At 36.0% G+C, this 15,579-nt stretch overlaps 1 protein-coding gene across 1 annotated transcript in view; it reads left to right on the top strand.

Moving 5' to 3' along the window:
- SCFD1 (sec1 family domain containing 1) overlaps nt 1-14,329 on the top strand; it is an 84,381-nt gene extending 70,052 nt beyond the window's left edge. The window contains exons 20-24 of the mRNA XM_023514399.1: nt 30-82; nt 2,551-2,584; nt 3,618-3,683; nt 8,429-8,497; nt 14,099-14,329. Of these exons, the coding sequence (XP_023370167.1) occupies nt 30-82; nt 2,551-2,584; nt 3,618-3,683; nt 8,429-8,497; nt 14,099-14,122 (246 nt within the window). The 3' untranslated portion in view covers nt 14,123-14,329. The remainder of the gene's footprint in view (nt 1-29; nt 83-2,550; nt 2,585-3,617; nt 3,684-8,428; nt 8,498-14,098) is intronic.
- The last annotated feature ends 1,250 nt before the right edge of the window (nt 14,330-15,579 follow it).

The raw sequence follows: 15,579 nt of genomic DNA, 5'->3' as shown, positions 1-15,579 counted from the left end.
TTCATGGTAAAGTTCTGTCTTTCTAATAGGAAACTGATGACTATAGATATTTTGATCCCAAAATGCTACGGGGCAATGACAGGTAAGAAGCTGTTGTCTTGTTTAACTTCTTGCAGATTTTTTGCCCTCAAGAATAGAAATAATCTCTTTTTTATTCTAGAGTAGATAACCACTAATAATCATATTTAGCATTTTGATGTTTTTCCTTACAAGAATGCACATACATACAAATACATTTAGATGTTTACTGTTTTTTTTCTTTTTAATGAAATGATATAGGTACTACAAATTAAGCTTGGTGGGGAGAGTTTAGATAGTGTGTGGGGTTTTTTGGTTTTTTTATTTTTTGAGACAGAGTCTCACTATGTTACCCTCGGTAGAGTGCTATGGTGTCATGGCTCACAGCAACCTCAAACTCTTGAGCTTAAATAATTCTCTTGCCTCAGCCTCCCAAGTAGCTGAGACTACAGGCGCCCGCCACACACCCAGCTATTTTGTTGTTGTTGTTGTAGTTGTCGTTGTTTAGCATGCCCGGGTCAGGTTCAAACCTGCCAGCCCCAGTGTATGTGGCCAGTGCCCTTAACCACTGAACTGCAGGCGCCAAGCCACATGTGTGTTTTTAAATGCATGTTCTTATTGCCCTGAATGAAAAGATGGGAGCTTTATGTTGGGTACTAGTCGTTTCATTGTTTTTATTTAACTGGTTCATAAACTTCAAGTTCTGGGAGCCATTACTATAAATAACACTTAATAGCAATGAAACTTTCTGTAAATAATTTCTGTATTTTATGATAAACATCCTATGATAAGGAATTCTTTATTGTGGATTCTATTTTTCAAGAATTAATGGTGATATGAAAAGTAGCTTACAAGATACAGAGAAAGAATAGACAGAGTTAGTGGGGCGAATAACTACTTGGAATAATTGTCTCTAGTACTAAAACTTAGAGGAAGGTAGTTTTCTGTTTGTACCTTATGTGTAGGATCTTCAGAACTTTGTATTTGCTTTATTTCATCCTTCCCCATCTTCCTAGAGAGTTAGGACAAATAATCTAGCCACTAGATTATTAAATCATTTGATACTTAAAAGAATTCTCTTTTCTAAATTTACCAGAAATACTGCCTAAGTTATTCAGAAGAACTGTAGCATCTGCAGTTAACAAGAGGGAATTTAACAAAGAATCAATTATAGAAAGGGGGAATGAAGTTGGCCTTTCACATCCATGGGTTCTGCATCTATACATTGAGCCAACTGTGAATCGAAAATACTCAGGAAAAAAAAGGATGGTTGTATCTGTACTCAACTTGTCTTTATTCCCTAAATGATACTTAATATAAGGCAAACTATATCATTTCCTATATTCTTTATATAGCATTTATATTGTATTAGGTATTATAAGTAATCTAGAGATGACTTAAAATGTGTGGAAAGATGTACATAGATTGTATGCAGTACTGCACTACTTTATATCAGGGAATTGAGCATCTGTGGCTTTTGGTCTGTGTGGAATGAGGTCCTGGAACCAGTCCCCTGTGGATACTGAGAAATGACTATATTTTGCTTCTTAGAAACTGAACTGAAAAATTTTTAATCCTGGAAGTACTTTGTGCGTGATTATGATGAGGAGTATCATTAGCATTGATAAGACGTATGCTTAGAGTTTTATTTTTTTTACAGTGCCTTCTGAGCTATCTCATCACAATTAAGTTTTGGTTATTAATAACTAGTAATACTGTTCTGTTTAAGTCTCCCCTCTCCTCATCCCAAATCTATTTAAAGGAATTTAAACACTAGTGAGGCATTTCAATCAGGTCAGCTTCTAGCCCCTTCAGTGGAATATTCAGACTGGCCGTAGAGATGAGTAAAAGATGATAGAACTGTGTAATTAGGCTCTGAACAATTAAGGAAAGTTATAATAGCTCTCTCTTCTCAGCCGAGATTCTCAAAAATTACTTTTGAGGAAAACCTTTTAAGTCACACTGTAGCCTGTTTTAGTACTCAAAAGAAATACATATGTGACTTACAAAAGCTTTGAAAAATCTCTTTATTAAGGATCTCTTGGACACTAGGAAGTATTGTTAAAATATAATAAATGTATAATAAAGAAGTAACAAGTATACCAAAATACAGGTCCTTCTTCCCATTCCTCCTTTCCTGAGTTATCCTTCCCATACATGTTTATATAGTTTTTGCACAAATTTAGGCATCTATAAGTTATTAATATATAATATTTTGAGGGCAGTGAAAATTTATTCATAAAATATTTGCTTTGTCAATTCATCTTATACTCTTCCTTCCATTTGTCCTCATGGGAGCTGCTGCTCAGTCTTCTGGGATTTTATTTTACAGTCAGTAGGTTGTCAGATTCCCATTTACACTGAGATATCTACCTCTTCTAGTTTCTTCCTCTGCATCCCAGTTCACTACCTGGCTCTGCAAAACTAAGAGGACCTACGTTTCTAAGAGGGTGAAGGAAGAAAATACTTATCTAATAGTGCGTGTGTGTTTTCCAGTGGTGAAATTTTTAGTACAATTTTTCTTTATTACAGTTCAGTTCCCAGGAACAAAAATCCATTCCAAGAGGTAAGTTCCATATAAAATTTCTCTGCTCCTAGAAAGGAAAGATGAAAAAGTAACAAAGCAGTCCTAAAGACTATCTTTGTCTCAAACATGGTGTTTTTATGATTAATTTGTGGCAATCTTGATAAATCTGTGTATTCAAGATTCCTTTAAAAGAAAATTATTCTCAGCAACTATATTTTTCTGATTTATAAAGCTTATACCTTAATATTTTAAGTTTAAAAATAATTGACAAATATAATTAACATAGAAAAAGTCTTTCATATTGCAGTGAAAATTTTGTGTTTGTAAAACTTCTGTGAAGATACAGTGGCTATGTTTTCATATGAAAATAGAGATGGTTTTTAGAAAAAATAAATACAGTAACGTGTATTGAAAATTATATAAATGGGCTCAGCGCCTGTGGCTCAAGTAGCTAAGGTGCCAGCCACGTACACCTAAGGTGGCGGGTTCAGATCCAGCCCAGGCTGCCAAACAACAATGACAGCTGCAACCAAACAATAGCCGGGTGTTGTGGCGGATGCCTGTGGTCCCAGCTACTTGGAAGGCTGAGGCAGGAGACTCGCTTGAGTCCAGGAGTTGGAGGTTGCTGTGAGCTGTGATGCCATGGCACTCTACCCAGGGGGACAGCTTGAGGCTCTGTCTCAAAAAAAAGAAAATTATATAAATGCTAGGATTTCTAATTTTTCTGCCTATAATAAATAACCTCAAACTTAAAAATATCCTTTGGAGAAAGCCTTTCAAAATTATTTAGTATTACTTAGTTGAAGAATGTAGTAATGTTCCTCTCAATTATTTCTGAAAAATCTCTACTTTTTGCCACTGAGTGGACATTATAGGTTTATGGACTTTTTAGAAACAAGTTTTATAGTTGAAGTAACACAGAGTGCTTAGAATATGACCTTTGGCTAGCTGGTAATTTTTACTTCAATTGTAGACTAGGTTCCAGACTAAAAACTATGTTGCTTGACATTTAAAACACTATTTTAGCTATTTCTTTCAATGTACCTATTTTTTTTTCTGTTTGTATTTGTAGGCCATTGTTTTTGTGGTGGGAGGAGGCAACTACATTGAATATCAAAATCTTGTCGACTACATAAAGGTACATTTTGGCCTTTTTATTCTATCATCTGTTGATTTCACAGTTCTGTGTCTTAAGACACTAGCATTCTCTGGTAGCTGTCCTGATCCTTACATAATTGATTTTCTAAGAGGTAGTTTTAAAATCGTGTATCATGTAGAGGAAAATAGTCATTGTTATTCTATTCCTATCACATTTACTTCTACCCTAAAATTGTACTTGATGTGGAAAATAATGTATCTTATTGCTAAAATGCACTTTGCAGCTGTCTATCTTAATATAACTTTAAATGCTTACAGAATCTTAAGCAAGCTCTTCTTTCAAAGAGAGAAGGAAAAAAAAAATCTCCTTTGGTGAAATGATTTACAGAGCTCATTTATATTTGAATAATACACGCTGATTCCCATCCTATTGACTTAAATGCGCAACATCCTTCCAACAAACTTAAAATGTCTTTTTTTTCCCCACAGCAAACAGGACCTTTAGAGATAGCAAATTAGAAGTAGACTGTGACTCAAAGCTGACAGCAGCAAGGAGTAAAAGACAATTAAGCAAAAAGATATGAAGGATGGGGCATAATTTGAAGAGCAAAAGCAACATTTAAAATCTAGAGACAACAGAATCAGCTATTGTTAGACATTTTATAATTTTCATTTATTCATTTAATATTAATAATCACATAAGGCTTTGATAAAGGTAGAAGTTATGTTACAACAAGAGGAAAAAAACACATAAGCAGACATTATGGAGCTCCAAAACTGATCGTTAGAACTCCCAAGATCCTGTCTCAGTTGCATAGAACAGGCTTCAGCTTCAGAACATGAACCACCAAGACATGTGTAAGAGGTTTCAGAGAAGCCGAGTCATGTACAAGGAAGGAGGTTTTGTACCCGTCTGGTTTCATAGCCAAAATTGCATAACCAGGCCAAAAAGCAGAAACCAAGAGAACATGACTGAAATCAGATGCAAGCCCTCTCTTTAAATAGTGCTGACAAGCCAGCACAAGTTGCCCACTGGTCTGTCTTGATCCTAGCACAGAACTGTAGTCATCACTAGTTAGTACATTTCATTCAGGTTTAGCCCAGGGTCAGTAACATGACTGGTTCCAGGTGTTCCCAGGGATAAACACATGGTTGCAATAGTCACTTAAAACATTCCACACATTCTTACCCTGGAGTAAGCTTTTTAATCACTTGTCATCATTCTTTTTTTTTTTTTTTTGACATCTTTTACAACATTTATGTTATGTAGAACAGAAAAACCAGGATTAATGCTGAAATATCATCACTCTAATGAGACATTGTAGTTTACCAGATAATTCAGTGAAAACTTGTTCTTAATCATGCACAAGTATGACAGCCCTTAACCTCTTTCTACTACAGAAATTTGAATTTTGTGAAATAGTATAATGATTATTAACTAAATTAGTTCTTCCCCTAATCAGTCACCTTCCATCAAAAGAACATCTCATAGAGTAAGTTTTAAATTCAATTTCCAATACATTTGCTCCTTTGTGTTCACATTATCATAGGATTTATTCATGTTAATCGCACCAATGATACCAGTAAAGCACCAAATAGCAAGTACAATTATTACTAAATAAATTAAATTTATAGTATTTTTTAATCTTTCTCAACATAATAAGGCAAAAACAGTATAATTGATTAAGGGAAAATTATATTCTCCATTTACTTAAAATGAGGGGACCATAAATCTCTCCTAAGTTTATTCTTCATGCTCATTCTATCTAGATACTTGGCCAATTTCCTTTAACTACCTCAGCTTTTTATTTTTTTCTTAGGCAGAGTCTTATTCTGTCACCCTGCATAGAGTGTGCTGTGGTATCATAGCTCACAGCAACCTCAGACTTTTGGGCTACAGGCACCCACCACAATACCCAGCTGATTTTTCTATTTTTAATAGAGACAGGGTCTTGCTCAGGCTGGTCTCAAACTCCTGAGTTCAGGTGATCCACCTGCTTGAGCCTACCAGAGTGCTTAGATTATAGGTGTGAGCCACCGCACCAGCCCTAACTGCTTCAGCTTTTAATTGAGAAACATACTTACTAATCCTCCTTGAGTCGATGTGTGTGAATCTTCCCCACTAACTGCAGGTTAAATTCTTCTTAAATCTCCTGCAACACATCCTGGGCAACTTCAAATTCAGCAGGCCTTATGGACATCTATAAATTTAGCTAAGAATATTATTCTCTTGCTCTGAGCCCCTTAAAAAGTGCAAAGATAACATGAGCATTCTCTTTTTTGTAATATCCATTTGATGGCTCCTTGAAAGGGTTTCCCTCTTTTCTAGAGTCATTAATTTTTACCCCAGACTTTACCTTGACTTCTGGCTTAGAAGACCATCAGTTTCAGCAGGAGGACTTATCCATAGAACTGACAGCAACTTGAGACTAGCCAGTGTTTTCCCCTTTCACATGAAGTGGAGTTGGATAAGTACAAGCTGTTAAGACTCTTCTGCCCAGTGGTGAGGGCTTTACATTTTGTTTCATACTGACGTAGATTTCTAATGATGTGAGAGAGGCTGTCATAGACCCCTTAGCTCACTTCTTTCTGAATAGAGCTGAATGGTAGGAAAAAAATCAGAATTATTTGGAATAAGGAAAAGAACCCCCTCTTTTTTTTTCTTTAAGTTAGTGGGTCATGACCCCTTTGGACTATATTAAAAACAGTTTGCAGCATTAGGAAGGTTGAGAACCACTTTAAGTAGAGACAGTCACACTCTTGCTCAGACTGGTCTTGAACTCCTAAGCTCAAGCAGTCCACGCACTTTGGCCTCCCAGAGTGCTAGGATTACAGGCATGTACCACCCTTCCCTGCTTAAGTTTTTCTATTTTTAGTAGAGAGGGGGGTCTCGCTCTTGCTTAGTCTAGTCTCGAACTCCTCAGCTCAAGCAATCAGCCCATGTCCACCTCCTAGAGTGCTGAGATCATAGGCATGAGCCACCACACCCAGCTACAAGGCTTCTTTAAAATTACCAACCTATACCTCATTGGATGACACAATATATTAATATTTTAATGTTATAAATGTTGTAAAAGATAGAAAATGAAGAATGAGTGGTTTAAGAAAGCTTGACCAGGTATGGGAGCAGAAGGGGTGTGGAAAATAGAATCAACCCTGTGCTTCTCTCTATGAATACTAGGAAGTATGGTGCTGACATTTCAATAAAACTAGTGGTGAATATAGTCCTTGCTAGAGTCTAGTATAAACAGAGGCAACTTGCACTAGCGTGCCAGCATTGTTTAATAGAACATTTTACAGTTTGCACGTGTGTTACCTGTCATGTTCCCTTGGTTTCTGCTGTCAGCCTGGTTGTGCATCCTGATTTTGCCTATCTGACCAGACAGATATTTAAAAACCTCTCCTTGAATGTTACTAGAACTCCCCTGAGAACAAAGTATCTGGAATATATTTTGGTGGTTCACAATTGAAAATGAAATGCATCCTGTACTACTAGGGTAGGATCCTGGAAACTGCATAGACGTTTTGGACCTCTCTAATACCTATGCTTTCTTTCTTCTTGTACAGTGTAACTTCCACCTTTAAAAATCCCTCATAAGTGCCATGTGTGGTGCCTCACACCTGTAATCCTAGCACTCTGGGAGGCCAACGTGGATGGATTGCCTGAGCTCACGAATTTGAGATAAGCCTGAGCCAGAGCAAGACTTGTCTCTAAAAATAGCCAGGCGTTGTGGCAGGCACCTGTAGTCCCAGCTAGTTGGGAGACTGAGACAGGAAGAGCACTTAAACCCAAGAGTTTGAGGTTGCTGTGAGCTATGACACCACAGCATTCTACTGAGGGTGACACAGTGAGACTCTTGTCTCAAAAAAAAAACAAAATATTTCCTTGAGTATATCCTGTGTACCCTCAATTATATGACCCTCTGCAGTTACTTCACATACCATTTCATTTTGGTAAAAAAAAAAAGTAAGTGAAATGTGGCTCTTCTTTTATTCTCAGAGATGGCCAGCTCTCAGACATGTATTTAGCCAACAATGTTTATTCAGCTTATACATCACAGAGAAATGTCCTCTTGTGTTACAATGCCAGTGTTCTTATGATCTTTGAATTATCAAATTAGTTTGTTGTAGAATAAACTTTATAAAAAAAACTTAACAGTTTACCTTTAAGTTCACAATACATACAGTAAGTTCAGTACTAAGGACTTAACCAAAATTCTCTAGTATAAAAGTTTTGACTGTTGTGATTGAGTTTCAAAATTCTGTCAAAATTAGGAATAAAATTCATAGAGTTACAAAGTGGAATGAGAAATATTAACTCATAAATAACTGTTGCACAGTTGAGACTAAAAGGACAATCCATGCTACCTGCACCAAATACTACTTTTAGCATAACAAAACTCTCAAGAATATGTTCTTCAAGTAATACACATCCTACAATGGAAGGATGTTGGTCTGAGATTTTACAGATAACTACTGCCCCTGTAAAATGTTGCACTCATCAGATTCCCTCTATTGATGGTATAATAGAAAATAGAACTAATGATGTGCTATAGTATATATTTTGGGGGGGAAGTGTGCCTATTTCATCACTTTATTGCTCTTTATTTCATGAAATCTTGGGATAGATATATACACTAAAATTCAACACCACCACCACCACAACCACCCCAAAAAAGGCCTATGAAGGGGGAGGGGGAGTCCTAGCAAGTGAATCTCTTTCCTTGGGAACACTGAAAATATTTCTAGTTACTGGTATCTGAGTTCTGGCTCTGATTTTTACAGGGGAAGCAAGGAAAACACGTTTTATATGGCTGCAGTGAGCTTTTCAATGCTACGCAGTTCATCAAGCAGGTAAAGTACACCCTTTTAAGTGTGTTTCTGTTAAAGAATATCAACAGCAACTTGGGATATGTTAAGAAAGAGAAACACCTGAAATAACATAAGGTTTGCCATGGAAAACTCTGATGAGTAACATTTCTATTATCACAACTCTTATGAAAGGGCAAATTCAGAAAATTCCAAATCAGAGTAGTGTACTAAATTAGCCAAAACTTATTTTAGCATTTCCTTGCTGTCCACATTTCTGACTTAGAAGGCATATCACTTATGGGGCCTAAGAACTTAAGTAGCTTTCATAGGAGATAGTATGCTCTCAGTTGATGCAGTGGAATTGTGTACCTCGAAAGTTAATAACAGCAGTAACTGAGATGTACATATTACCAATACAATTTTTTTAGTATTATTCCTGCTAATGTTCTCAGTAATTATATTGATCTTAGCTTTCTGAAGTTTTAACTAATTGGGATGCTTAGTAGCCTGACCAATAATGACCACTCACCTTTGCCTTGGCTGCCATAAAATGTTTAACTAAACCCTGTACTCATTGTTAGCAACTATTCTCAGCATTGATTTTCCAGCACATCTTCCTTACCCTCCTGTGGCTTTTGTCTTACTAACCTTCAGTTAGTGACCCAACAGTATTATAAGAATTTGAAACATACAGAAAAGTGGAAAAGAATAAACACTTCTGCACTCCTCATCAAAGGTGTTACAATAAACACTTCTGCACTCCTCATCAAAGTTTTACTGTGCTTGCTTTATAATTATTATAAGATTCCTATACATCTCGCAATCTACTCATTGCTACAACTTATTTTATTAATTTCAAAATAAATTGTCACTGTTAGTACATGTCCCCCTTAACACTTCAATGCCATTATCATTACCTTAAATTCATCATTTGTTTAGTTCCCCTCCACCCCTTTGGAGGTAAAATTTACAACAGTGAAACACACGTATCAAATGGGTATATTCAGTTTTGCTGGGTGTATTCACCTGAGTAATCCAGACCCCTCTCAAGATGTAGAACACTACCATCACCTCATTGCCTTTGCTAGGCAGTCCTTCCCAAATACCGTCTGGGTATTTTTCTACCATTAGTTTTGCCTATTCTAGACTATCATGTAAATGGGATTTTTTTTTTCATAGTTTATCTAGAAGAATCTTGATTTTAATAATCTTTTTAATGAACCAGATGTTATATTACTTTTCTATTTCACGGATTTATACTCTTTGCTTGTTTGTTAGTTTATTTTTGTTTTTTTAGAGACAGAGTCTTCACTTTGTCACCCTCGGTAGAGTGCTGTAGCATCATAGCTCACAGCAACTTCTAGCTCTTGGGCTTAAGCCATTCTCTGGCCTCAGCTTCCCAAGTAGCTGGGACTACAAGCGACTGCCACCACACCTGGCTGTTTTTTCTTTTTCTTTTTCTTTCTGGCAGTTTGGCCAGAGCCAGGTTCAAACCCACCACCCTAGGTATATGGGGCTGGTGCCCTACTCACTAAGCCATAGGCGCCGCCCAATTTATACTCTTAATTATTCCTTCATTCCGATTACTTTGGATTTACTTTGCTCTTCTTTTCCTAGCTTCTTAAGTTGGAAAATTACTTAAGTTATTAACTTTAGTTCTTCTTTTCTAAAATAAGCATGTAGAGCCATAAACTGGGGAAAGAACATACTATTCAATAAGTGGGGCTAGGAACATTGTATAACCATATGCAAAAGAATGAGACTGGATCCCTATCTCTCATCATATGCAAAAATTAACATAAGATGGATCAAAGAGTTAAATGTAAGACCTGAAATCATAAAAATTCTATTATAGACGAAAACCTAGGAAAAACTCTTCTGGACATTGACCTAGGCAAAGAATTTATGACTAAGCCCCCAAAAGCTAATGCAACAAAAATAAAAATAGACAAATGGGACTGGATTAAGCTAAAAAGCATCTTCACAGCAAAGAAATAAAAGAGTAAATAGCCTGTAGAAAGGGAGAAAATACTTGTAAATTATGTATTCAGCAAAGGACTAATATCCACAATCTATATAGAGCTTAACTCAGGAGGCAAAAACAACCTCATTAAAAAGTGGACAAATGACAGGAAAATAAGCCATTTCCATATAAAAGTTGACGCAAGATGAAGCAACAAGTGATAATACAAAAGCTACAATAAGTTATTTAGAAGCTCTAACTAAGATAATTGGTGAAGGTGGCTGCACTAAACAGATTTTAAATGTAGACAAAACAGTCATTTATTGGAAGATGCCATCTAGAACTGTCACAGCTAGAGAAAAGTCATTGCCTGGCTTCAGAGCCTCAAAGTACGGGCTGACTCTGTTGTTAGGGGTAAATATAACTGGAGACTTTAGGTTTAAACCAGTGCTTACTTGCCATCCTGAAAATCCTGGGGCCCATATGAATTATACTAAATCTGCTCTGCATATGTTCTATAAAGAGAATAACAAAGTTTGGATGATAATACATCTGTTTACAGAATGGTTTACTGAATACTTTAAACCCAGTGTTGAGACCCACCCCTCTGAAAGAAAGATTCCTTTCACAATATTGCTGCTCGTTGACAATACATGTGATCATTCAAGAGATCTCCTGGGCGTATACAAGACTAACGTTTTCATGCCTTCTAACACAGGATCCATTTTGCAGCCATAGATCAAGAAGTTCTTTTAAGCCTTGTTAGTTAAAAACATTTCATAAGATGATAGCAGCCCTAGATGGTAATTCCTCTGATGGATCTGGGCATTGACAGTCAAAATAAAAACCTAGAAGGGATTCAGCATTCTGGATATCATTAAGAACATGGGAAATTTCATGGGACAAGTTCAAAATATTAACATTTCTTGGAATTCAGAAGAAACCAATTGCACCTCTTATGGATGACTCAGAGATTCAGGACTTCAGTGGAGATGCATTTTGGCAAATGCAGTTTGCCATTCTTTTCCTATTTCTTGTGGTGGATCTAGCAAGAGAACTAGAAGTGGAACCTGAAGATGTGACTAAATTGCTACAATCTCATGATCACATTTGAACAGATGAGGAATTGTTTTTTACAGAAGAGCAAAGAAAATGGTTTCTTACAATGGAAACTACTCCTAGTGAAGATACTGTAAATATTGTTAAAATTACAAGCAACAGCAGGACTCAAGAGGCTTGACTCCCAGTTTTGAATGAAGCGCTGTAATGGGTAAAATGCTACAAAGAAATCTTTCATGAAAAGAAGAGTTCATCAACGCAGGAAACATTGTTGTCTTAAATTAATTCAACCACTTTATCCCTCAGCAACTACCACCTGATCAGTCACCAGCCATCAACATCAAGCCAAGACCCTCTACCAGTAAAAATTGCAAGTCATTAATAATTCAGATGGTCATTTTTAGCAATAAAGTATCTTTAATTAGCATATGTACGGGGGGGGGTGTTTAGATATAATGCTGTTGCACACTTAATAGGCTACAGTAATAGTATGAACATAATGTTTATATGCACAAGCCAGGCAATTCATGTAACTAATTTCATTGCATTGGTCATGAACCTAAATCTGCAATATCTCTGAGGTATACCTATACTTTAAAGATGTTATTCCACTGTCTTCTTGTCTCCATTGTTTCACATGGGAAGTCAGTAGTCATTCAGATCAATGTAATTATAATGGACCATTTCTCTCTGGCTGTTTTCAAGATTTTCTTTTAAGGTTATGATATATCTACAAATGACTTCTCTTTATTTATCTTGCTTGGAGAACACTAAGCTTCCTGAATCTATAAGATTATACCTCCACCAAATTTAGAGAATTTTCAACCATTATTTTTTTCAAATATTTTATGCCCAATTTTCTTTCTCCTTTGTTTTTGTGATTCCATTTACATATATGTTTGACCCTTTATATTACTCCACAAATCTCTGTGGATTCTTAGAGTGTATAATTTTTTACTTTGTCTTCAATTTCACTAAGTTTTTCTCTGTTATTTCCATTCTACTATTCAATTTTAGAGTTTTTATTTGGTTCCTTTTTTTGTATTTTCTGTTTTCATGCTGGTATTATCTTTTCAGTCATTGTAAGCATATTTTTTACCTTCACTGGGGATATTGTAGCTGCTTTAGAATCTTTTTTATTAATTTCAACATAGAGGTCTTCTCACTGTTAGTCACCAAACATTGTCTTTTTCCCTAGAGAATGGATCACAGTTTCCTGTTTCTTCATATATTAACTAATTTTAGATTGTATCATCAACATTGTGAATGTTATGTTTGGGAGATAAAATTTCATTTTCTAAGAGGGTGTTGATTTAGGGGGTTATTAGAAAGTTAACCTTGGTTATACCCAAGCTTCAAACTGTTTCTTAGGCAGCAGCTCACATCACACTTCTTAGTTTCTCCCATTTGTGAGTGGTTCAGGGTTTCATGAGGTTGAACATCACTAATCCCAAATGCTCTAACATGAGATAGTGATATTTTGCTTTCTGATGGTTTTATGTACATACTTTGTTTTATGCACAGAGTTATTTAAAATACTGTATAAAATTACTTTCAGATTATGTGTGTGATGAATTTTGTATTTAGACTTGGGTTAGGTCCACCAAATATTTTATTTTATATATGCAAATACTCCAAAATCCAAAAAAGTTTAAAGTCTGAAACACTCCATTGCTAAGCATTTGAGATAAAGGCTACTTAGCCAGTACACAGAACTTAGGGCTCTGTCTCACTGGCTCTCCTTTCTAGGATTTCTTCAGTTTCCAGTAGTTTTAGGTGCCCCAGACACTCTCCTCTGAATCTTCAGGCAAGAAAGACTACAATTTTTCTGTCACAGTTCTTGCTGCCCCCTGTAACACCATTCTGTGGCCTACCTTCTTGCTAAATGCAGCAGAAGCAAGGAGCTCACCAGCACTGTTCCCTTTTTCTAAGTGTTGACACTTCTCTAGAACTACTTGCTTTCAGTTGCTCTCCACTGCCTTTTGTTATTGGTTTTTGCATTCTGTTTAAAGTTTATAATTTGTTATCTTTGGGAAGGTTAATCCATAGGAATTTCCCTAGGCTTCTAAGATTAAAAGCCTTTTCTTTTGCTTTTAATGATTTTTTAGAAATAAAGTAGAACCTCCATAGTTGACCACCTCCTTCTGTTGACCTCATTTTCATAGACCACCCATGCACCCCATATATGTATCATAGTTCCTTATGTTGACCACCTCTGTAAGTTGACTAGTTTGTTACAGTCCCTTGCATGGTGAACTTACAGAGGTACTGCTGTTATATATGGAAAACTGTAAGCAGCGAAGATTCCTGACATTTTTCTTTTCATTTTCATAGTTAATATTAATTTATTTCCAGGGTTTTTGTTTCCTGTGAGTTAAATTTACACCTAATAATGTCTATATTTCTTTGCCATGACAGTGTTTATTACAGTTTCATTTTTAAATATCCACAAATAGTGGTGAACATTAAATTAAAACTTATTCTAGAAGTGCAGTGAATAAAATTAGAAACTTAAATTTGATGGAAGTGTTTTCTTAATGTGTTTACAAATGTTTCATTGTTTAAGCATCTTTTGTAATTTAAGCTAAAAGTTATATGTATAATTTTGTGTTTTGTTTCAGTTGTCACAACTTGGACAAAAGTAACAAAGAAGAACCTTACTCTGATAAGCTCCTTGGAATGTGGATAAATGTAAAAAGAAAAGTCGAAAAAGCCAGATGTTTCCTTTTCCATAACAATGTCAAAATGTGAAATTCAGATTTGTTTATTAATTTTTAAGGATATTCTGTACTTAATATAATGTATACTAATTAAAAGAATAAAGCATTTCAGAAATAAATTTTAACATTGTTCATTCTTTTTCCTGTTTGACAAATGAGAAAGTACTTTGGAAGTAAGGAAAACTTTATCTCAATAGAATATTAAAATATTAATGATTAACAGATTATAATTGAAGTTAGTGGAAATTTAAGGATATCGTATCCAAATATTACTGGTTTGGTTCATGAATCCCTTACTTGTGTGCATTTTAATTGCACAGCTACTTTCTCATAGTCCGTTGTTTCCTTTCTGGTCCTTAAATTTTACATGGGGTTTTTAAAGCCACTTTACTGTGTCTTCTCCCTCTGGCACTTCCATGTACATTTTATCACAGGAAGTCCTTTTATATAGTGGTGACAGGACAACACTAACATAAAGTAAAATGGACAAATACAGAACATTCATTCCATAAAGTTCTAAATAATAAGTAAAAGTATTAAACCTGGGTCTAAGCTACTTGGTATGCAGTACCAACAAGGAGTGTGGATCATACAACTCAAGGTATCCATAAGATAAAACCAAGCTAATGGCTAGGTAGGTGAAAACAAACTCTTCCTGTTACATGCATGAAGGCTAGGGAGCTTTCCCTCTTAATGAGCCTCTCAAGAGGACTCCAGTGTTCCAGACAGTGTGCTGACAGTCCATATAAGATTCATAGGACTATTTGAGCACCTCAAGTTCCGTGAATTAGTGCAATCTTACCAAAGCTCTGGTCAAGAAAGATAACTGTAAGTGAATAATGATATGCTAATCTGACTTTTTCCTGGGACAAAATTTAATGTATGTGGAAGAATAGAACGACTGGGTATATATGAAGGAGTTTTTTGGGGTTTTTTGTTTTTGAGGTAGAGTCTCACTATGTCACCCTCTGTGGAGTGTCATGGTATCACAGCTCACAGCAACCTCAAACTCTTGGGCTTAAGTGATTCTCTTGCCTCAGCCTCCCAAGTAGCTGGGATTGTAGGCACTTGCCACAACGCCTGGCTATTTTTTGGTCATTGTAGTTGTCATTCTTGTTTGGCAGGCCCAGGCTGGGTTCAAACCCACGAGCTCCAGTGTATGTGTGTGGCTGGCGCCCTAGCCACTAAGCTATAGGCGCCAAGCCAAGTGCAGGTGTTTTTTGATAAAATTTTCCCTTCGGGTAAATACCCAGTGGTAGGATTGCTAAATCAAATGGTAAGTCTACTTTTAGTCCCTTGAGAAATCTCCATACAACTGTTTTCCAAACAAGTGTACTAATTTACAGTCCTACCAGCATCATCCATGCCAGCATCTATTGTTT

The sequence above is a fragment of the Otolemur garnettii genome, unplaced genomic scaffold (assembly GCF_000181295.1).
Source record: "Otolemur garnettii isolate 467f Iridium unplaced genomic scaffold, OtoGar3 scaffold00052, whole genome shotgun sequence".
NCBI classification, from domain to species: Eukaryota; Metazoa; Chordata; class Mammalia; order Primates; family Galagidae; genus Otolemur; species Otolemur garnettii.
This window is presented reverse-complemented; position numbering and strand designations above follow the sequence as displayed.